Below are 24,863 nucleotides of genomic sequence, written 5' to 3' on the forward strand. Positions count from 1 at the left end.
TATTTAAATGCCATTGTCCTGACTGGTAAATTCTTACCTTCCAGTTGCCCCTTTATTTTGACAATTTCCATATAAAAAATGGCATTTGGACAGTTTTTAAAACAATTTTTGCTTTATTTTTACATATTGCTTTATTTTTTATATTGTTGATATGATAAATGCGTATATCTGCTTCAGGTACTGAATTAAAAAATTTTAAGGTTAAACGATGGCCCGTTTTACACAAAACACTAAAAATAAAATGTTAAATATACAATATGTATTTCGTTGGTTTTGTGGATTTGCTATATTTTAACATATTTTAATAAGGATGTTTTGAAAATGCTACTTACCAAAACCATGACTGCACATGAAATGTATTACATAATAATTTCTTTTATTCCGATTCCAGTGGTATTTTCTCAATGCAAGATTTATTGTAGGCATATATACAGTGCTGTATAAAATCACATACACTGTATATATATATATATATATATATATATATATATATATATATATATATATATATATATATATAAATATATATAATATATATATATATATATATTATCATGCCATTATAGGCCTACTGGCGAAATGGCCAAGAGACAGTTGGTGCTTAACACATACTGAATTATTATGGCCCGGAATTTTAGCATTTTTTGTCATAGAAAAGACAATTTTCACATATTTTATAACATTACTGTAGGCTCCTTTTTTTAACCAATGATGCGGTTTTCATTTCACAAATCTACTGCTATTTGTCTATAAACTGTACTGCAGTATGCAGAAGTACACATTTCTCCCATTCACTTGCTAGGTCACTCCATATCTCCAAATATCAGATATTTTGTCTAGTAAATAGATACATTTACAGCGGATGAATTTCACAGTATTTTTAAGCACAAACATAATAGCCTACATTTCAGCAGTCACTGCCGAAGCTGATTACTTATTCTTCCAGAAGTAATGGCTGGGTGTAACAGGGATACAAGGTTATATTTGCGCCGGGCCATGTTGTTAACAAGCCTGATGTCGTCCAGACTTTACTGTGAAACTAACTGTAACCAAGGAGGGTGTGAGCACATTCTACTGGACTGGAAAATAATGGCACTGGAGTTTAATTATGAAAACGCAAGTGTAAACAAACAAGTAAAAAAAATGAGCCTGTCAGTGTCAGACATGTCATGCTAATACAAAATGCATTAATTTATTGCATATTGGTATTGTGTCTGGTCTGGGAAGGGGGACACACGGGTGTGTTAAGAGAAATTCAGCGGGACATTTTTTATTTCAGGGGGTCATTGGTGTGGCCTAGCGTGAACATTGCTATTGTCTACATACTGTTGATATGCACCATGGTCATCAACTGTTTTCATATTCATGGGGATGTATGTTGCTGACATACTTGTTTAATTCTGCAGGCAGTATTTTCTGGAAATTGTCATGTGATTCTGCTTGGATTATTTTGCAATTCTCATGACAATAATGTTTTTCTTTTTTTTTTTAATATAGGAGACCTATATAAGCAAGTTCACTGATTGTTGTTGAAATTCAAAGTCTGATAAATGAACAGCAAATGTTTGAAATGCATAAAACGGTGGAAATCATCTACAAGGTCTGATAATATCTGGGGCTGTGGTGTTTAAAAATGCAATATTTTTTCAAACCAATCCACAAGAAAGTGACAGTCCAGACAGTGCGGCTAAAGGAGTTGCCAAGACAATTGTCTGCAAATGCTATCTATGTCTATTCTAATAGCACAGGGATGAATCCCTCATTCTTCCACAGGTCAACTGGCTGCTTATTAAAACATATCTCATTCTGTAAGCAAACAACATTTGTGACGATATATATATATATATATATATATATATATATATATATATATATATATATATATATATATATATATATATGTATGTGTGTGTGTATATATATATATATATCTACAGTATATGTTTTTATTATGCAATGTGCATTGTAACAGCAGTATATATGCACTGTAGCAGAAGTTTATTATGACTAAGTCTGTTTTCAAATGTTTTATTACTTCATCTTATTGTAATACAATATCTATCTAAACAGGTTTGTTTGAACTTCATGCCCAGTTATGTGGGTTATTTAATCATATATAATAGGTGCTGAATGACTGCAGTGTAAGAATGAACAGTTAAAGAAACATTATTAAAACTAATCATATAAGAGAATACCGCATACATTTTTATTTTTGTGTGTCATTAGTGCTGGTTATACGGATCCCTTTCTGTGTCAATATACTTGTTACATTGTATTTATATGTATATTGTGATAAAGTATGCTGAAGGGTTATAGAAAGAGTGTAAATAGGACCCTGAATATTGCAGAGTTTGTACCCTTTGTGGTAAATTAAGAGAAGTGACTGGGAAAAGATAAATGTAGTCCTGATGGCTTTAAGTAGGGAGAACAGGACTACATTTCCCAGAAAGCGGTGTGGTCGGCGTCAGGGTGGTGAGAAACCCAGAGTTTCTTAATAAGGCACACCTACCTGTAATCAGCCAGGAAGATACTGTATATAAACAGGGTTTTATGTGAAGGCTGGGTCCTGTGTATAGACCCAGAGACAGCTGAAAAGGTTTGAATCCTTATAGAGTTATATTTATTAAATGCATTGTTTCTGTGTTCGATGGAATATTGTTGTGTTAAATTAGCAAATATCTTAGCCGTCTGATTGGTTGGTTGGGTTTAGTAAAAGTTCCAGCACAGAGCTAGGTTTTTGTTTTGTTTTGTTGCAAATAATAAAACGTACAGGTAACGTTCTGTTTAAAAACATACCTGCTATTGTCTTGTGTGCTGTTTGCAAAGAAGACATTGTCAATTATCCCGGGAAAAGTGACAGACATAAAGAGAGAACGCGCATTGTCCTACGTGTGGAGAAAGCGGGCATACCACTAATTGTCTAAAGCAAGCTGTAGTACAATGGCTTCTACAAGCCACTGTAGCACAACAGGAGATAAATAAAATCCAGCAAGAGGCTACGTGAGTGCAACAGGAGTCAATGAAGGAAGCTACCCGTAATCAGCAGGAGGCAATGAAGGAAGCTACACAAAATCAGCAGCAGGCAATGAAGGAAGCTACTCGAAATCAGCAGGGCTTCCCAAAATTAACAGGAGGCAATGAAGGAAGCTACTCAAAATCAGCAGGGCGTCCCAAAATCAACAGGAGGCAATGAAGAAAGCTACTCAAAATCAGCAGGGCTTCCCGAAATCAACAGGAGGCAATGAAGAAAGCTACTCAAAATCAGCAGGGCTTTCTGAAATCAAGAGGAGGCAATGAAGGAAGCTACTCAAAATCAGCAAAAGGCAATGAAGGAAGCTACCAAAGTCATTGTATTTATACCACAGTCATTGTATTTATCTTGCTCTTAATTGTATTATTACTTGTACTGTGATTCTTGAAATGTATTTTTGTTTACGACTGTAAGTCGCCCTGGATAAGGGCGTCTGCTAAGAAATAAATAATAAGCTACTTAAAATCAGCAGGAGGCAATGAAGGAAGCTACTCAAAATCAGCAGGGCTTCCCAAAATCAACAGCAGGCAATGAAGGTTCAACAGGAAACCAACCAATTGCTTCAGGAGGAACAGCTACGGGCAACACAAATGTTGCAATGGGACTTTGTGGCACTGACAGAGAAGATCAGTGCTGTTACCACAGTGTCCCAACCCCATTCGAGCAAATCATTATTTAAGGAAAATTAGAAATACAGGCGACTTGGAAGTGTACCTGAAGACCTTTGAATGCACTGCTGACAGAAGGCTGACCGGCTGCACAGTGGGCTTGGTTACTGGCACCGTTTTTAGCTGATGCCCAAAAAGCTTGTTACGATCTGGAACCGGATCATGCTAGTGACTATAGTAAACTGAAAGCAAAGACACTGGTCAGACTTGGATTCACGACCGCAGTCCGTGCCCAAAAATTCCACGGCTGGAGTTACCAACCGGACGAAGCACTGCAGTCCCAGATATTCGACCTGATCCACCTCACCAGGAAATGGTTACAGCCCGAGCCACTCAGCCGCTGAAATTGTCGATTGTCCTGAGGGGACTTCCACCTGGATTGCGGCGGTGGATCGGCCAAGGATACCCCTCAGACACCGACCAGCTGATCACCTTGGTAGATTGATACATCGCTGTAGGGGAACTACTAGTGACAGAGACGCAAAGAGAGAACACGCTATATGTCACTATATATATAGAGAGAGAGAGAAAGAGAGAGAGAGACAATATATGGGCCAGAATATATTACCACACAGTAATGTCTCAAGTTATTTTTGAGCCATAATGCATGAGTGCATTGCATGCTCAAAACTAACGAGAAGTTAGGTAGAAGTCTGATAAAAAAAATTAAAAAAATGTAGCCCTGTACATATGTATGAACGTAACTGATACCAGAATATATTTCTTCCAGTTTAGGGGTTTGTTGTCATGGTAACAGCATATACAGAATACTGCATGGGCTATTGTGTGATACAGTACACTCTTGCTATAATGAACCTGTTGGGGTCCAAGCCTTTTGTTCGTTATATCGAGGGGTTCGTTATAGAGAAAGGACAATCAAAATGAATGATAAACTGTTAGTAAATTAATGAGGTGATATTGTGAATAAAAGTAGAATGACATGTATCTGTTCATCTCATGTATGCAGTATTCTGCCTTTGCTTTATCCTTTTCGTTAAAGAATTAAAACACAGTACAAAAAGCAAAAATCCAAAATTGAAGCTGAACTTTTATTCAAAATCAATCTGACGTTCAATCAATCAATTGTTTCAAAGTGCACCAAATCTTAATCCAACATGGAAGAATCCCAAACGGAGTTTTTATCAACCCGACATGAAAAATGTTGTTGTTGTTTTTTCTTTAATCAATTTTGCTTTGCCGCATGGTTGCTGAACAAGCCAAAGAAGATGTGCCTGCGTTACTACTTTTTCAAACGATCAGTATAGTTTCCAGCTTTGTTGCAACATAAAGTGATTTTTGTTTTGGAAGCATAGCTACCCAGTGTGTACTTTTTTTTAAGACCAGAGTTGACTTCACGGCGAAGGTGGCATCTCGTGTATTGATTTATGTATTCATTTATTTCAGTATTTATTAATGCATTTATCTATTATGTTTAACTTTTACCAAATATATAGGCTATCCTTCAGCATAGCTAATTCTCAGAAATTAATGTTCCTTTTTGTCCAGTGGGGACCACAAATAGTGTTACTTTCATCAACCAGTATTGAGAGGAACCGTACTTCCTTGTGCCAATAGGGACCACAATGAGCGTTACACTGACAGGAAACCAATTTTTTTTCAGAGATCAAGATCAGAATCTCAGAATGATGATGCTATAACAAAGTCCCAAGAATGCTCAGCTGGCTGATTTCATCTTTCAAAATACTGCTTGTTTTCTCAACTAATCGTGTAGCACTGACAGTAACACAACACGATTGCAAACTGAAGGTTATAGTTTCATCAAAGCCTACGCATGCCAGACCTTTTTTTTATATTTATATTATATTAAAACAGATATTTTTTTGCAGGCAAATGTTCCATTTTAAAACAGAAATAAATAATTTAATATAAATGATATAGACATCAAAACAAATGTGTTCTCTAATATATTTCCATGTTGACAAAACAAGTTAATTGTCATTAGACTCGGAGGTCCTGTAATATACATATGCATGGATAAAAGTGCCTGGGGTCTGCAAAAATCTGCAAAAAAAACAGGAGAAAAAGGAGAAGGACATCTGTACCTTCCTTTGGTGACTTATTTCTCTTACTGTATGACATGTATTGACTTTCTTCATTTCACCTATGAGTGTTGGGAACTACAAATTAAAAGTGAAATGATGCTTTTGGCTGATTTACACCAATAGTAAACTATCCCTCCTGTATAGAGTCTCTGGTAGTTCTCGCTGATAACACACACACACACACACACAGTCACAGACAAAAGTATTTGGACAGTTAAAAAAAATTGAAAAAGAATAAATACAGTACAGTTTTAATTACATTTTTACATTTTTAAATAACTGCAGAAATGTGAGCTTGGTTACTTTTATCTCTTGAATGTATGGAGCTTTAGCATTAATGGTTACCTCGCTAGTAAGTGTGGGATAGTGTTTTCTGTCTGCATGGGCAGATTACTCACAGAACTTGTTAGTGCCTGATGAGAATGATTCTGAGTAGAATAGTTCCGTGAACAAGAAACTTAATACCTCACATGACTCAAGTCATGTTTAAGGTGATTATAGAGTCATAGGTTATAATGTAACATTCTTAAATCATTTCATTTAAGAGTGGCGGAAACATTGGACCTACTGACACGCAACAAAAGGAATGGGCTGCTGAAAATAAGAGGCTTATCTCATTGACGAGTAGATCTGTAAGCACTCTGTGTGGGTGAAGTGAGAACATAGCCTTCTATGGCTTGCTTCACATTTGGGCAAAGTTATCAAGGAGAACACAATTCAGTCTAAGATAAAAAAAAAAAAAAAAAAAATTCTAAAGAGACAGTTTAGATCAGGGTTATAGTAATTCAGAAGACTTTAAAGAGAAGTCCTTAGCTGTGAGTTTTAGATTGATGTATGAAACAACTTACTTCATAAAACTGCATCTTGTCTGTCAAGAAAAGAAACTGGATACAGAGGGACATAATGCTTGCACTGGTAGGACCCATTTGCTATCTCACTTTTGTTAACCACAAAGATATTCTGTATGTTTGCGTATTGTAATGTAGAATTTGTAACATGTTTAAGAAAAATTCAATCAGCCGTAAGCTTTTGGTTAAAGTTTTATTTCCTATGTATCAATTTGTTTTCCTTATTTTAAAGTTGTATGTAAAACACACAACCCTGTGTTGGTTTTGCTTCTATCAAGGTCAGCAGGCTCTATTTCAAGTTAAATTTATATACGCACTATACAGTACAACACTTCAGGAGAATTCATTGTTTTGTACAATGGTTATGACTTTTGCTTGGAAACACTTGGTCTAAATACCGAGGCTAACCTTGGACAAAGTCACTTGACCTTGGGCTTCAATCAAACCAAGCTATGGGTGGGTAGAAAGCACACCCAACTTTTAAAATTAATACAGAAGTTGGACTATCTTGGGTAAATCCTGGGTAAAACATGTATTGTCATGGATTAACTAATTAAAAAATGCAATATAATACAGTATATAGCATCGCAAATTTTGCATGATTAAATTGAATGCGTAAAAAAAAAAAGAAGCATAGCAATTTTGCTGCACAGCTTGAGTTTGCATGTTCTTGTACTTTGTTGGTTCCTGTCGTCTCAATGGTCAGTTGTGAATATACTGCATGCGGTAGCTAGAGAATGGATCTGGAAACTGCAAGAAACACATGACCAATACATCTGGATTTTCATTTTAAAAAAATGAAGGTTGAATCCATTCACTGGCAATGCGTGATTGTGACTGGTGAAAAAAGCGACTGGATTATTCCACGCCGTCTTAATCCCCCTCAACCTAACCTACCAGTTTACCTATCTGTCAACCAAAGTTTTGGAAGGTAAATCTATATCATAAATACAATATGTGTTTGGAGAGAGCCGGGATGCTTTATATTGCTATAGCAAGGCAATGAATAAGCAATACAATGTTGTAGCAGCGAGTGCAGGTGGACCAATTGTATTGCATTCCGGAACTGTTAACTTGCAAGACTTGATTGCTTGCACCATGCGGCAGGGTGCTGGGACTTGACGCTGGATCAGGCAGTCTACATGGGGGTCACCATGTACTGTTCATGTGAATGCGGCTGTACAGGACTGGGTGAGGAGCGTGGTAATCTATCTATTACATTGTTGTTAGTTAAAGGTCAGTGGGTGATGATTGGTCGAAGCCTCACATACTTGTAACTTTGTGTTTTCTGTGTCTGGGGGGATAAAAGAGGGTGTATCAGGTGTTTGAGTCTGTGAGGATTCAGAGAGTGGAGAATTGTGTGTTGTGAGCTGTGTTACTACTTTTTAATATTAGAAATATATTGCACGCAGGTCTTTTGTTAAATATATTCGATCTGCAGCGTTAGAATATATTTTTAAAAAATTGTTTCTGTGTTTATTTGTTTCACAGTCAAATTGTTTGTGGTCAATAAAGTAAATAAGAATAATTATTGGTTTCATATTTATTGTAAGACAACATTTTTGTACAGTAGTTCAAAGTAACATTACAGACTGTAGTTAATGCATAGCTCATAAGTTATGTATAGTATTTATTGAAAGTATAAATATTATTATTATTATTATTATTATTATTATTATTATTATTATTATTATTATTATTTATTTCTTAACAGATGTCCAGATATCCAGGGCGACTTACAGTTGTTATAAAGTATCACATTACAAAATATTACATTACCGATAAGAGCAGTTATAAAATACAATAAAATCAGTAGTAAATAAGAGCAAATTCAAATGAGAGAAAATAAAAAAGACAGCAAATAATTATGTTTGAGAGTGATTATGATACAATTGGGTACCATATAATCCAGTATAGTCGAGAGATGCGAGGTTTACAGATGTTGTCTGAACAGGTGTGTCTTGAGGAGGCGCCGAAAGGTGGTCAGGGACTGAGCAGTCCTGATATCCATGGGTAGGTCGTTCCACCACTGAGGGGCAAGGGTGGAGAAGGAGCGGGCTCTGGAGGCGGGGGAGCGGTGGGGAGGTACAGCTAATCTGCTGGTGGCAGAGGAGCGGAGTGGGCGAGAGGGGGTTTAGGGAGAAATAATAGTCTGGAGGTAGGGGGGGCAGAAAAGGTGAGACAGCAATAGGCGAGTACAAGAGTTTTGAATTGGACACGAGCGGCAATATGGAGCCAGTGGAGGGAGGGGAGCAACAGAGTAGCGTCAGATAAACGAGGAAGATAAAAGACAAGGCGAGCAGCAGAGTTTTCGATGAGCTGGAGTGGACAGATAGCGGAAGCAGGGAGGCCGGCCAGGAGGGAGTTGCAGTAGTCAAGGCGGTAGAGTATAGGGCCTGAACTAGGATATTACTTATGACTTTAAAGTAATGTTGCATTTTAATCACCCAACAACTGCAAGTGACAACAGCGCTTGCCCCCGATTCTGTGGCACAAAAAAGGAGCAAAGATGTAAAAAAAACACTGCGCTGAAATGGTATTCTGAAGACATGTCTTGCGCCGTTATAAAGCGCTTGTCCCATTGCCACGGGTCGGCATAAATTTTGGGGCATATCATTAACATATTCGCTGAAGCAATTCTGATGACAGCGCAATGGGGTCCCAAATAGACAATTGAGCACTGAAACCAGGTTTATTTAGTGGCGCAATCAGGAACTTTAACAGCTGAACACACTATGAAAAGCAAAGTAGTGCTAAGTAGCAAAGTAGTGCTAAGTAGCAACTGCGTGCGTTTGGACTGACGCAGAAAGAGGAAAGCAAAGAAAGAAAAGTAAAAAAAGAAAAGAAAGTCTTTAGACAAATACCATTAAAAAAAAATACTCCAAAGCGGTTAACTTTCTTGTTTACTGTTCACATGACAATGTTTTCATCAGCCTATCAGTGCGTCTGAACTGGCTTTTCTGTGACCTGTACTGTACAGTAGGAGGTGGGACAAAGTCAGTGTTGCATTGTTATTTTGATTTAGGTTGCTAAAATCTAGTATTCCTGTCAGTTGTATCCAAGTTAAATCAGTACTACAGGTACGATCTAGCACGCTTTAAACAACCTGCTGCTTACTTTTTAAACGCAGTTAAGATTTTAGACCTGAATAGCATGTTTCTTTTCTTTTGACTCAGTACAAATAAAATAAATTCCTGGATGGGACAAACAACATGACATGCACTGGTTGTTCTTGCTCTGTGCTACTGCCGCTCGAAATCAGAGCCGTTGATGCAAGCGCATTCTGTCTCTTAACTCTTTAAACCTGGTCCGACATCGCAATTTTCCCTTTCCGGTCCAATGTCGGACCCTGTCCGACATCATCAAAAAGACTCAAAAAACAAGTCTCTAGTCGTTTTTTCTCCGGAAAAAGCCGAGAAAACCATTCAATGGCCGAGTGAGACCGATAGGAGCCGAGAGAAGCTGAAAAAAAAGGGGGCGTATCTCATGAATACTGATAGACCCGACACCACATAGATAACATGGACATAAACAAACAAGATAGCTGCTTCCGCATCCAGAGCTCAAAGAATATCACATTTGCAGAGCTTTTATTAGATGTTATAGTAATAAAATAACGACTTGGATCGCATTATTGAGGAGTTTGGTGATAAAACGAGTGATCAAGAGATGATTTATCGGTATGTACTATTATTAAGAGTTATTTGAAAAATATAGCGAACGAGGGGTGGGCGGTGCTGGAGATGCAGTACTGAGTGTCCTGTTGATATGCAGTGCCTTTTAAACCTGTTTTACTGTGAAAAAAAAACAACTTTTAAACAGCGCGTCTAAAATAAACTGCGTGTGTGAAAATAAATTGGACCTGACGCGCGCTGAATAAATGGACCGCAAAGGGTTAAAGGGATTGTTGCTTGGCCCTGATTGGATAGCAGATTCCCTAACCTACTCAGCATTGATTGTCTGGGTGCTGTCAGTGCACCACTAAACTGGCTTGCACTGTGTTTTTTTATTTTTTTTATTTAGTAGTCGCCAATTATTTATTTATTTTTTTTTCTGCCAATTTAGGATATCCAATTATTATTTAAGCTCGGCTCATCGCTACCACCCCTGCGCCAAAGATGACACACGTTGTCCTCCAAAGCGTGTGCCGTCAGCCGACCACTTATTTTCACACTGCAGACTCACCATACAGCCACCACGGAGTTACAGCGTTGGAGGACAACGCAGCTCCGGGCAGCTTACAGGCAAACCCATAGGCGCCCTGCCAGACTACAGGAGTCGCTGGTGTGCGGTGAGCCGAGGACACCCTGGCTGACCTAAACCCCCCTCCCCCCCCCCCCCGGGTGGTGCTCGATGCCAATTGTGTGCCGCCCCCTGAGAACTCCCGTCAACACGTCGGCAATGGAATAGCCTGGACTCGAACTGGCAACGTCCAGGCTATAGGGCGCATCCTGCACTCCACGCGGAGCGCCTTTACCGGATGTGCCACTCGGGAGCCCCTTGCACTGGCTTTTTAATTTCATCAGAATCACACTTTTGCAGAAGCCACTTCTTACGTGGCAGACACAATTGACTTTAACCACTGCATTTGCGATTGCACTAATTTCATCATAATAGGGCCCATAGTGTCTAAATTACTCAATGGCCCAAAACGTTATCTGGAGCACTGGTATGTAGCATTTAGTACATTATGAAATACAATGTATATCACAGGTATACATTACAAATTACTGAGTTTTCTCTATTTTTGTATGTCTTATTTTTTTTTATTGATTTTATTTGTTTGGATCTTGACTTTTTAAAACAATTATTCATTCATTTATGATTAAATCACCTAAACATATAAGATTCATATTGTTGGCAGTTTTCCACTGTTTCTATAACAGCAGTATGCTGTTTTGGCTGGATTTGTGTAAACTAAAAATAAATAATAGAGCATTGTTCTTGATTGGGGTATATCTTACTACAAAACAAATAAACAAAAATTTTTTGGGTGGTATAAAATACTGTTTAATGTATTTTAACAGGCATTACTGTTGCTATGAGGTTGCTAAGCAATGTATTTCAGCGAAGTGAAACTTTTCAACCAATATTATAATTTAGGTACACCTAATTATTACATCTAAAATGCATGCTTTCAAAGATCAGTGGTAAAGTTTAGATAAAGTGACTGCGCTTAGCAACCATCATAATGGCATTCTGTATGCAATGTTTTTTTTTTTTTTAATGGATATATTATTAAAAAAGTTTTTACCTTAAAGAACACTGGATATTACAGAAGAGCCCTAGGGCCACTCGAGAATAAAATAAAAACTTGAACTTTTTACTCTAAATTTTGACATTCTACATACAAGCTGGGTCTGGGGAAAAGCCGCAGGAGGAGGAACTCTGCACTGCTGTCTGAAGCCTCAAATTCACTACCGTCAGGTTTTAATAAAGTCTAAAAACTGGCTTTTCTAGTATAAATTCATTTTCCATATATATTATAGAATTATATATGTTTGAAAAGGCAGCTAAAGTAAGCATGTTTTAACAGGATTGATCAATAATTAATCTGTGTTTCTATTTAGGCAATCTACAGTTTAATTAAGGCTGTTTTATCAATAAAGAGCGTCTTGCCCCATTGATCGTTTTTATACTGCATAGACAAATGTCTGAAAAAATACATAAACGTTTGGAGGAATGCAAATGACTTATTATAAAACCCCTTTGTTTGTAGTTTGACTACGAGACAGATTGCTATGATTGTGGATTTGTCAAGATGCAAACTCAGTGAAAGCCGAGTTGCTTATTTTTCAATGTACCTGGGAGACAACAATCCTTCGTTTTTTTCCACAATTGCAGCTGGTTATGATTTCCATTACACGAGAGTAGATGTTAAAACTTCATGCTGATTTGAACCCGGCACTTGCCAAGATAAGCACCAACTAAGACATAGCTTTACAGTAAACTAATGTGATCCATATGTGTCTCCATCCATTTACGTTTCCTTCCATATGATGATGTAGATATCCTTCTGTCTGGTGTTAATGGCTGAAGTGTAATGCTGGCTTCAGGAAATATTTAATCTTGAAAGTAGTCATTTTGATTGGAATACGGCAAGCTGCACTCGGATGCATACAGCAAACTGAAATGACAGGTAAGATAACAACTTATGTGCCTAACATGAAACATATTTAATATATTCTTTTTTTATATTACTTTTTCGAAAAAAAACATATCGGTTTTACAGGTTTGTATGTACCAGTTTACACGTTATTATACAATAGTGTCCAATGGAACTGCGTCTGTGTTTACAACACAGCTGGCAGACGCGTACGCTCCTCCATAGAGCAATGCAGCCGTCATACCGGAAGTAGTGTTAGATTTTCTTTTTATGTAGTATTAGAAACAATGATTTCGGTTTTATAGTTTTGTGTGTACATGTACCCGTTCACACCTGTCTTTCATTTTCATAACAAAGCAGTTTAAAAATTTATGGGTCAAAGTGACCCTTGTGGCGGTTCTAGGTAGTTCGAAAATCCAGCGGTTCTAGTGTTAAGGACCGTGATTGTGTAAACACAATCATACTAAAGTGTCTTTCTGGGCCTGTGATCGGGTAAACACGATAAAAAGCACTTTATTTTATTGACTTACTGGGGCACCATACTTTGCCATACAGGTTGGAAACACATATCATTGGATAGGAGAGGGATTGAATTTCACTACCTGATCTTTTTTTTTGTTTCGTGTGCGGTCACTGAAATTTAAAGTTTACAGCAAGCACGAAGAAAGAAAACATAGGAGGCACTTGTTTAGAGACAAGAAAGAAATGGAAAAACACTGTAAATCCGATGTATTTGGCTTATAATTATATTAGAACATTCTCATGTGTTTTAATATATATATATATATATATATATATATATATATATATATATATATGTATGTGTATATATATATATATATATATATATATATATATATATATATATATGTATATATATATATAATTACAATATTTATAAATATCAAGAAAGGAGTGGACATTAGCTGATAATGTGACATTAACTAAATTTATGTCATTTACATTTTTTTCAGCGTACGCCGTTTATTTTTAAATAAAATAAATAAAATATTTTAACAAAAAGAAAACACTGCTCACAAAGCCAAATAAAACAGGTATACAAAAACAAAATCATGAACACAAAACACAAACACACAGGTCAGTCTGGGCAGATTGCTTTCACTGATCCTATGTTGTTTTTTTCAAATTTTCTTTTCTCCTTTTTCTCCTCGCTCTCTCACGTTCTCTCCTCTGAACACCCACCCTGAGCGCAGAGAGAGAGCTGCAGGCTTATATACAGGTGACCATCTCCTGATTTAGCAACAATTAAACAATTAATTAACTCGGGAGATGGTCACCTTCTGCACAAGGTTTTCTAATGCGGATGGGGCTTCCTGTAAAACAATAACAAAATATACGGCCCTTCGTCGTCACATTTATAAATAAATAAATCATAACAATAATAATAATAATACAACAAAACAAATACAAAATAATAAATTGCACAGGGGTGGAGGGGTACCCTGTTCTAAAAATAAATAATACATTTATGGCAGGGCTTTGCCCTGCCCCCTTTTCATGTGCAGGGCTCCTCGCCCTTCCACATTATATATATATATATATATATATATATATATATATATATTGTAACCGACCGGCACTCACTCGGGTTCATGCCCCTTTAAAATTATGACCCAGCACAGGAAATGGAGTTTTCAAGCGCTTACGCGCTAATTTTTAATAAACACAAAAATAAACAAAACACAAACAAACACCTAACTCCGATTTGGAGCACTTACTACACAGGTTTTTCCCTCACTAACTTGCAGGACGGCTAAGCCGTTTACCTGCTAACACAAACACAAACTGGTTTAACACCGCACTTACTATTAGGACTGCTCGGAAACAGAGCACGTCTTCTGTCTCCTTCTACTCAGCAGCCACGTACAGCCAAGCTGCACGTCTTATATACCCTGCACCTGACATTAATTTACAATATATATCTGGTGCGGGTGATAATTAAACAATAAACAATTAAACAAAATGTGCATTCCGCACATGTTTCTCTCGCAGGGAGGTTTTAACCCCCTCCCTGCTGTCTCTCATAACCAGCTATCTCACAATATATATATATATATATATATATATATATATATATATATATATATATATATATATATAATTTTTTTAATTGACTTATTGGAGTGGAAAATCAGTAAAATGATTTGTCATTCATGAAGTACTGTATAATATTCTCCTGAACCAAACAATACCATTTTCAAGTCTCTGCTACTAAATGTGCATTGTAAATGTGTCATGTGCATTGTTGTAATGTGCACAAGTTTATAATAGCTGAAACATGAGTAATCCAGATCACATTTGCTACAGGCCCTGGTATGTCTGACAAACTTAAGCACTGATACAATGATTCATTGACTGAGTCAAGAACATGGAAGCACCATGTCTGGAAAGTCTTGTAACTTTGAAAGACATTTTGTGAGAGCATGTTACTTTTATGGTAGCTCGGAATTTATGAGTTTTTATAGTTATGGGCAGCACCATCATGCTCCAGGAGGTGAAATCTTGTAGCAAATATATGATATGTATTCATGATCTACAGTTGATACTGTAAAAATATGATTTTTTTTATTTTTTTTCAATGTTACTTGATTGTTAAACAATTTTGTACTTTGTTTTTGATTGGTTCATGACTAACACTGTAGGTAGTAGAGGTAGCTCTGGAAAGTCGACTAGTTTAAAGGAAAATGACAGTCAACCTCTGGTGGTCAACTTCTCACATGTCATGTGATTGTGAAGTAATTGTGAAGCGAGCGGTTTCAGATGGACAAGTGCAGTTGTGGTTACAATCGATTACCATATAAATGGTGGCAGCAATGGAGACTGAAGTCCTCTCTGTTATTCCATAGTGTGGCACTGTGAAGCCGATCTTTAAAGGGCCTATCTTTTTAGTGCATGTGTGAGGAAGCAGTTCATTCTCTGTGCCCACTGCAACATACTGTACTTTTATAATGTAATAAGTACAAGAGGAAGAAAAAAAGTTAATTTTATCTTTCCTGTTCTGTTTTTTACTACGGATAGGGAACAGTCATTCAAGCATAACTGTTTTATTAATAGAACGTATCATGCAAAATCTTGTAAGATTTCAGTTATGGTTTGCAAATGATCTATCTATCTATCTATCTATATCTATATATATACAGAAAAAAACAGACAGCTTCTTCGGTCTTTGAGTAAAGCAATATACTCAAATTGCGAAATGGTCTTTGAGCAAATGCACAGTTCCTGAACAGATTTTGAAGATGTTGCTCAATCTGCGAATACCAATTAATTGCGGGGTGTTAAAAATGGGCATCAATTGAAATACAAACTTTAATAAAAAAAAATGTTATTGAATGAACATGAAATCAGTAAATTATTATGAGATACATGTCATTGATTCATTATTTATGTATTTATTATTTATGTTGGAAGTTAACCCATTGAGACCGTGGCCTTATTTGCAAGGGGGTTATAGTAAGCAATTTAGGAGGATAGTTACCTCAAACATTAAACTTCAAGCGAGTTTGAAATAACGTTTGTAATGTTCTCGCCTTGTTATTTAGAAAATAAAGTTATAGAGGAAAAAACTAACACAATTAAAAATGTATTGTTTTATTTAAGACTACTGTAACACAGTATTTAAAGTGCAAATGTCAATCCATGTTTGTCTAATCACTGTTTTTTAAGCGAAATAAAGAAAGAAAAAGAAATAAAGAAAAGTATTAAACGTTTAATATTCTCATAAATCATAGGAAGGTTGAACTACCACTTTTTAGAAAACAGGTTTTGCAGACCCTGATCAGCACCAGACAGTGCCGTGCCTGTGGAATAAAGACGGAGACTGCTTTTTGACAATATTATATGTTTTTATTTTAGATGATGATAACTTTGGTAAATGAACATTTTCAAAAGAAACCATATTGAGAGCGCCACTTGGCTACTGGGCCTCATTTTAACACACTGTTTTGATTGTTTGGATAATAAATCAGTTCAATCAAATTAGATACATATAAAGAACCCATAATGAGAGCTCATTTAAAAAAAAAAAAAAAAAAAAATAACAATTTAGATTTATAAATATACAAATCACTATATTTGTATTTGTTTTTGCAAGGCAAAATAATTTGCTCAAAGACCGAAATAATCACACATGTAAGTTTTATTCTACACTGTTTACAGTACAGCAGCATACAATATATATTTCAGTATTACTTGAATACAGATGTGCAGATATATGTGTGCAGATGTGATTTTTTTTATGAGACGGTGTTGGTAGAGTTGGTGCCGTCACACTTATAAAGAGCCTATTCAGTTTGTTACTTAATTGAACTTTTCAGTGGGCTTCAAGGGTCACGATAGGGCATTTCCTTAGGAGAGAAAAAAAAACTTGAAAGTGGGTCTGTGCTGAAGGAGTAGTTGTAGTTGCCTACATTTTAGTATATAGCAGCAGCCACAAGCTGGCTGCACATACACATTAATGGCACTGTTTTTGTAGATAAGTAAGTGCACATGGATTGCAACATATGGAGATGTTTCAAGCCTATGATGGTGAGTAGCTAAATCTTAATCTTTAAACTGGACAACTTTCCATTTTTAGAATTTCAATCACAAGGAAGTAAACCATTTCAGATAGAAAGCATTCTAACAACCCCTACTTTATGCAATCACTCATTAAAAATGCAAATGGTACAAAGTAAATAAAAGTGCAACGATGTTAAGACACGTGGGCATAGTATTAGAACATGTTTTAAATACAGCAATGAAGACAGATTTGTTTAAAATAGTTCAACTTGAAAGCAGCATTTGGACGCTTGTACAGATTTATTTATAAGATGATTGAATACTGTTCTTTCCAAGGTGACTTAAAGATCACAACTGGATTTTAGTGAGTACAATTCCAGCTAAGAAAAATGCTTTCAAGAAAGAAAGAAAAGTCTTGATGGAATGCACAGTCCAACCAAGTTGGGGCCCTTATAGGGAAACTTGCTGCTAATTGCAATTTGTAAGGTATTTAAGTTTAAGCTTAACGATAGCTGTTCATTCACATACAAGAAATCATCTTACATTTTTACATTGTGTTAGATTGTAGAGGTAATAATAATAAAGCAATCCTTTTACATACAGAAAGTGAAGACTTTACTGTGTTCTAAAGAATTGATTTCTGTCCAAATCGGCATTATATATTTTAAGGGCAGCAATAACTCCCAATTTCCTAGCAAATGTCCTGCGTCCCGATGCATAGGAAGGAAGTCCCGATATTTACACATAGAAAAAAAAAATCATTTATTCTGCACAGTAGAGTTAGTGAAAACCACACGCTGTGCTCTTCGTGCGGCTGAACACCAGCTTACCAGTATACAAAGGTAGGAACGCTTCATTGTGTCTATGTTTACTGTCATGCTGGTCGTGTGGTGTTGAGTTGAGGGGATACGTCTATTATTATATGATAGAGTGTTTTTTGCGTACGACCCCTCCCATGTGTATGATGCGTATAACCCCCCCCGGGTACGAGCGTCCGGCTGAACAGTTTCCAAATATTGGCAAGTATGCTTATTGAAACCAGGTGGTGTCACAATCACAGGATTGTTTAAAAAAAAGAGCACAGGGGGCTCCCGAGTGGCGCATTCAGTAAAGGCGCTCCACGTGAGTGCAGGATGCGCTCTAAGCCTGCAAGTCGCGAGTTCGAATCCAGGCTATTCCTTTGCCGATCGAGGACGGGTGCTCCCAAGAGGCGGCGCACAATTGGCCAAGCGTCGCCCGGGGGGAGGGAGGGTTAGGTCGGTCAGGGTGTCCTTGGCTCACCGCGCACCAGCGACCCCTGTAGTCTGGCCGGGCGCCTGCGGGCTTGCCTGTAGCTGCCCGAGAGCTGCGTTGTCCTCCGACACTGTAGCTCTTGGGCGGCTGCATGGTGAGTCTGCAGTGTGAAAAAAAGTGGTCGGCTTGACGGCACACGCTTCGGAGCACAGCAAGAGCACAGCAAGTGGAGAAGCAAGTAATGTCAACACGTTTGATTTAGTGGAAACCTTTAGTGCAGCGAACATACCGACACAACGGCTGGTCAGTGAAATATTACTACGTTTTTTAATGAAAAAAATCCCGAATTCTGGAGCCGTGCTACCAGTGACAGACTCACCCTAAAGTGTATGCAGCACATGAATAGCATTTAAATGAAATGGAAAAATGAACGATTCAGAGTCTGTTTGCGACAAGGCAATGATGATCAAGTCAACTGTGTTTTGTACATTATTTTCATCCCACAGAGCTTTACAACTGCTAATTCAGAGGAACGTACTGCTTTCTTAGTAGATACACTACACCTTGACTCTAACCACACAACAGTAGTAGATCAGGATATCATTATTATCGGTTTATTTAGCAGACACCTTTATCCAAGGCGACTTACAGAGACTAGGGTGTGTGAACTATGCATCAGCTGCAGAGTGACTTACAATTACGTCTCACCCGAAAGACGGAGCACAAGGAGGTTAAGTGATTTGCTCAGGGTCACACAAGGAGTCAGTGGCTGAGGTGGGATTTGAACCGGGGACCTCCTGGTTACAAGCCCTTTTCTTTAGGCACTGGACCACACAGCCTCTTAATTAAGTGCCTTTGTAATAATAGACAATGTAACAGAGGGAGAAGCACTAGCTTTTTACGTCTGCTTATTCGTATAAGGTGTTTTTTTTATTGTTTATTTTTATTAATAATATATATATATTTTTAGGTTGATAGGCTCCAGTGGCATATATGATGTTATATAATTTAATGATAATTTGATGGCATCTGTGGTTTTAAATGTTTATAAAACTCGAAAATGTTGCTGAATATGTCATTCCAAGTATTTATATATTTTTTATTTTTTTTAAATCTATTTTGTCTGCATGTTCCTTTATTTTTTGGCAGCCAACACAGACCATTTTAAATGACACTTGTTTTCATTAAATGTTTGTTACATTTTTAAAGATGGTTTCATATCGACTCAGGTTCCAATGTTACAATGTACTCGTACATCTGCAGACAGTCTGGGATATGAAGATTACGAGGCAGGTGTATATGCAATACTTTCGGCTATATTAATATATTTATATAGTCACCATGTATGTGTGATGTTTAAGCAGGCTATGCTTAAAATAGCTTTAAAATATAACAATTTCAGAAATCACGTTAGGACGATTATTTAATAACGAAATAGGCATAACAACCGCTTGAAAATGCCAAAATCAATGGTACATACCAATTTCTTGATTAAAATTGGAGTTATCATTTACAACCGCTTGAAAATCCTGCCCTATGAGTCTTTGGATCAAGCAAGACACCCCCCCCCCTCCTTCCCTCTCCTCCTCCCCCTCCTCCCCCTCCTCATTTTGACAAACTCAGAACCTTGCTTACCTTTTCTTTCGAGCATCCATATATATTATAATAAAGTGTGTGTAAACCTTGTGCATAATTCCGCACAATGTAACAGCTTGCAAATGAATCATTTAGCTTGCTTTATTTGTGCATTTAATTAGCTTAGTGAATAGAGCCACCGCTGCTTCATTTTTGAGGGTGGTGTGGCTTCCCCCTGCCACGCGGTAATTCTGGTCATATACCTCCGTTTAGTGAATGAGGCCCTTAACCTTTATTTTATTTAATACTTTTTTTTAAGATGCAAAACTGAAATCTAGATACCAGATCAAGTCTACTTTTTTATGGAAACTCTGTGTGATTTACAGTTTGCACATTTCCATCTGGTTTCACAGAACCTGAATAACACCTCTTGTACTACCTTATCTAAGTTAACATTTATGTAAATGCAAACTGTATTTGCAAATAGCGTTTTAAGTCTCATTCATCTGAAGAACTGTAACTTCAACCTCATACCATTTCCCAGTCGTTAAATGTGAAATACCTGTGAATTACTCCACTAAAAATTGTCTTTGGGGATATGCAAATGTGTGTGCTGTACATATGTAATGTGTTAAAGTGAGTCTACAAGTAAAATGTATCTGTAGCACTGTATTGGCATGCAAGCTGCAAAAGACGCAAGGTTAAGGTCTTGAGAATTCTCACTACCACTGTTACTGCTTATGTCCTAAATGAAAATATACTTTTATTTTATTACAGCCTGAAGGATTAGCTTCAAGTTCCCACACTTTCAAGACCAAGACATTCAAGAAGCCCAAAACCTGTGCTACCTGCAAACAGGTGATCAACAAAGACGGTGTTTCATGCAGAGGTAAGTGATTGCAAGTACTATGCAATTAACCTTTAAGGTGCATATATTTTGTATAGTAGAATAGCTTATACCATGCAGAGAATACTCCTGACTAGTGCTTCAAAAATGATGTCCAATTTAATCTTACTAGTTGCTACCTTGTTCTAAGAAATTAATCTGATTTATGAGTTCAGTTGAGTGCATCAGGGGGTTTAATTATTTATTTATTTTTATATGGTATTAACCTTACGAGAACTTGACTGAGTCAGTGGCATCTGGTGCAGAACTAGTGTGCATTAAATTGATTAATGTTAGCTTGCACTTGATGACGCTGGGCTGGCTCTACTGACGTTACAGTTCATATAACCCTTCTTATGCTAGTTTCTTCATTTTATTAGCCAACCTTTTATTGTGAGGAACTGCTTTTACGTTTATAGCAAAACGCAAATGGTGTGTTTTACTTCCCCCTGGCATACAGCATTATTATGAGTGGGCATTGTTGTATGTCTGCAGTGTCTCAAATTGGAGCAAGGGGATTAACTAGAAAGACACTGTACTGCGTAGCCGACTGTAAAGTTAGCTCAAAGCACCTTGAACACAGATGGCATAAAAAAAAGCGAGCAATGGCCCTGTGTATAATTGCAGATTAGGTCAGGGGACACTTACAACAAGTGATACATTACCATTTAAAACAAATACTGTTTACAATTACATAATGGCAAAGAGGGATTAGATACTCTTTTGGCTTAGTAGAACCTCAGTGTATTTCGGAGCTGGGGCTCCTCCCTTGTGTCATCCCGCTAAAATACCTGTCAGTCACCCTATTTAAACTGTAACCAGCTCCCTAATTCTTGTCTTGCTTTTCACTTTCCTCCACCCTCCCATCCTCCTCCATTTTGCTGTGTCACCTCTGCAACGGTCCCCTCTGGGGGCAAGTGAAGCTCACTTCCCAACCTTAGAGGCTGACAACGTTGTCTCACCCTCAAAGAGGAAGGTTCCTGCTGGTCAGAGGGGACCCCCGGCCAAAAGTTTTCTAACTACATTTCGTTTTCCATTCTTCTGCTTAAATCTATTCATTTGCACCCATGCCAGTCTCCCCCTTCGGAGAGCAAAGTTTGCGCCCAACTTTCGAGCTAGTCATTGACTCAGCTTATCGAAGGTGGCTCTTACAGTTGGGGGGAGGGGGGACGACCCCATGTGTTCGTCCTCTATCCTTCTTTAGTTTCCCCTTGGGGGAAGTTCCTCGCTTCCCGGCCTTGGAGGTCGATCGGTTCGGCCTCACCTCAGCGAAGGCGGTTCTCCGAGTAGTTGAGGGAAAACCCCTATTCTGTTGTTAAAGTCACAAGCACTTTGGGGCAAATATTCAAAGGTCTTGCAGATGTTCTCATCTTTCTCGCAGCTCTGCTTGCGTTGCGAATGTTTTGAGTAAAATCGCAAGTGAGTGAAATCTAAAAGAGTTGTGGAGAAACTGCAATTAACGCAGCACTGCGGAAATTAATAAATTAACATGAATTGACACAGGAAATCAACCGCAACTCTCTCTCGAGGGATATAACCATCGCAACTTTTTATAAAATGAAGATGCATTATTTGGGCATCACGAGGCATAGCCCCAGAACCTCTTCAGCTATGAAAGTTAAAAATGTCATTAAATGTTTTGCTCTCCAATGTGTTTTCCTACAATTCTCAACACAGTTTTATCCATTCTGCAAGTTCTTGCGTGTGCTAAACAGAGACAGTCCACTGCCAGGGACATATAATTACTTTACCATTTCCGTGCCATAAAGACGACACTGGCTACGAAGGAAGGACTGCAACTCTATTGTCGTTTTTTATACACAAATGAAATAAGCTTACTTGATTTGAAAAATGTCTTGAACAATACAAGCAAATTGCTAGACTGCTTGGTTTGATTGAATGAGTAGTACACAACAAGCTTCAATATGAAAGCTGAATATTAATTTCAATAAACAACAAGTTTTTAATGAAAACAAATATTGTAGCCAACTTCACTGAAGTGAAAACTAGCTTGTGGCGGATTGTCCCACGCAGGACACCATATGTGGTCGAGCAGCTGTTGAGTGGCGTGTGTGGTGACGTCACGGACCAGAAAGTACCAAAAACTAGTGATGGGTACAAAGCCTCACCCGTTTCGACTCCGAACCATTAGAAGCAAACAGTGTTGAGAATCAAAGGTTCAGTTGGTTCGCATGAAGCAATACATCACGTGACACAAGCGCCAACAGTTCTACGGATCCTCTGAAGCTGCAGACGCTCGGGGTGTTCAGTCACGCACGCTCACGGAGTAAAATCTTGCTGACGGTGTAGTAGGTGCACTATCGAAACGTTTTGATGGTATATTTACAAAAGAAGACACAAACCACTAATACAATGCTTTATTAAGAATCAATAATGCTTTGTTGAAGTAGGTTAGAACTGGAAGGAAGAATATACTGTTTGTCAAATTACGTTTTAAAATAATTTCAATTAATCTTTGTTAAATTAATATATATATATATATATATATATATATATATATATATATATATATATATATATATATATATTCATATGATGGTTACTACTATGTGAAATTGGGCGAGTTTAATTATTGTTAATTATTATAAAAATAAATGTAATGATTATTTGAGATGTTTTCCAGAAATAATTATTAATAAAATGTCTTTTCAAACCTTTGTCAAAGAAGTCTTGAATTCAATATTATTTCATTGTGATAACATCAACAATAAATATCAAAATTATAAATTATAAATATCAAATTGCACACACCATTAATTGCAATTGCAGGATTATTCATGACACCTCCCCTAAATTTGAGGGAAAAACACTTGCGAGTGAATAACTCACAAAACCATTTTTTCCAACGCAGCATCTATTTAGAATCTCACTCAAAAGCACAACTTTTTTTCGCAAAAAGGACTTACGGAAAAAAATCTCTACAACTACCCTTGCGACACACGCAAGTCGTTTCAACATTTGGCCCTCAGTCTTTATTCTAGTAGTCCCTTTACTTGTCCCTTTTTCCTGTCTCGTGAAATAGCTTTCAATGTGTAGATTTGTAGGCATCATTGTGGGTTGTTCCCTATTGATGTCTGAGTCATTGATCGGCAGGAAAACATTTCCAACATTTATAAAAGACAATTAGTATTGAAAATAGCAGTGTACTACAGTGGATGCAGTAATCACATTCCTTCCTCTAATCACATTCCTTCCTCTAATCACAGTGCTGTCTGCCTCCAAGTAGCAGGAGCTGTATATCAAACTTGGCTGTACAGGACCTCAGGCACCTATGGATCTGCAGTACCCTTGTCTTGATGACAGCACTGGCTGTTAATGTGCCAGTGTTTCCCATATTTCTAGACAGAGGAAACTTTGTCCCTTAATGGATGCAGTTGCAGCCAGCCCCCTGGTGACACTGGTTGCTAAATCGGCAAAAGAAAAGTCTCTGTATTGTGCGTGAAGTTTATTTTATAATCCAATTCCTCTCAAACAAATAACGGATCAGAAAATATAACAGAAATATAATTGTTAAAACAGAAAATAACTATATATAATGTGGAGAGGCAAATTAAAGTATTCGAGGAATGTAGTTCCCTTATAAAAGCTTACCATAGTAAATGTATAGCAAAGTGTAATAAAGCATAGTGAAAGCATGGTAAAACATTTAAACCAACCCTCTACATAACCAGTAAAAGAATAGTGCAATACCTAACTTGATATGTATAGAATGACAGCAGTACCTGCTGTAGACCTGATTTCAATAGCAGCACTGGCAGAATGAATAAATGGATGGCCCGTTACATTTGGGTCCCCAAGAGAGAAACACACCATTTTTTAGATGAACAGGCATTGATTTAAACAGTAATAGAAGAATGTGTCTGTGTTTTTAATGAGGTTGCTCTGCTGTGGGGATGTCAGAGAAGCTTTTA

General features: G+C 37.3%; 1 protein-coding gene across 8 annotated transcripts in view; it reads left to right on the forward strand.

The window, feature by feature from the left end:
- Positions 1–24,863, forward strand: part of LOC117394454 (tensin-3-like) — a 178,186-nt gene that overhangs the window by 62,703 nt on the left and 90,620 nt on the right. For 6 of the 8 annotated variants that reach the window (XM_059014961.1, XM_059014993.1, XM_059014954.1 and 3 more), the window contains exon 2: positions 20,823–20,934. In XM_059014961.1, the coding sequence (XP_058870944.1) occupies positions 20,823–20,934 (112 nt within the window). Of the gene's footprint in view, positions 1–6,559; positions 6,678–17,153; positions 17,265–20,822; positions 20,935–24,863 lie in introns of those variants that run through there. The other 2 variants (XM_059014988.1, XM_059014975.1) reach the window with 2 other exon arrangements.

The sequence above is a fragment of the Acipenser ruthenus genome, chromosome 3, assembly GCF_902713425.1.
Source record: "Acipenser ruthenus chromosome 3, fAciRut3.2 maternal haplotype, whole genome shotgun sequence".
Classification (NCBI taxonomy): Eukaryota; Metazoa; Chordata; class Actinopteri; order Acipenseriformes; family Acipenseridae; genus Acipenser; species Acipenser ruthenus.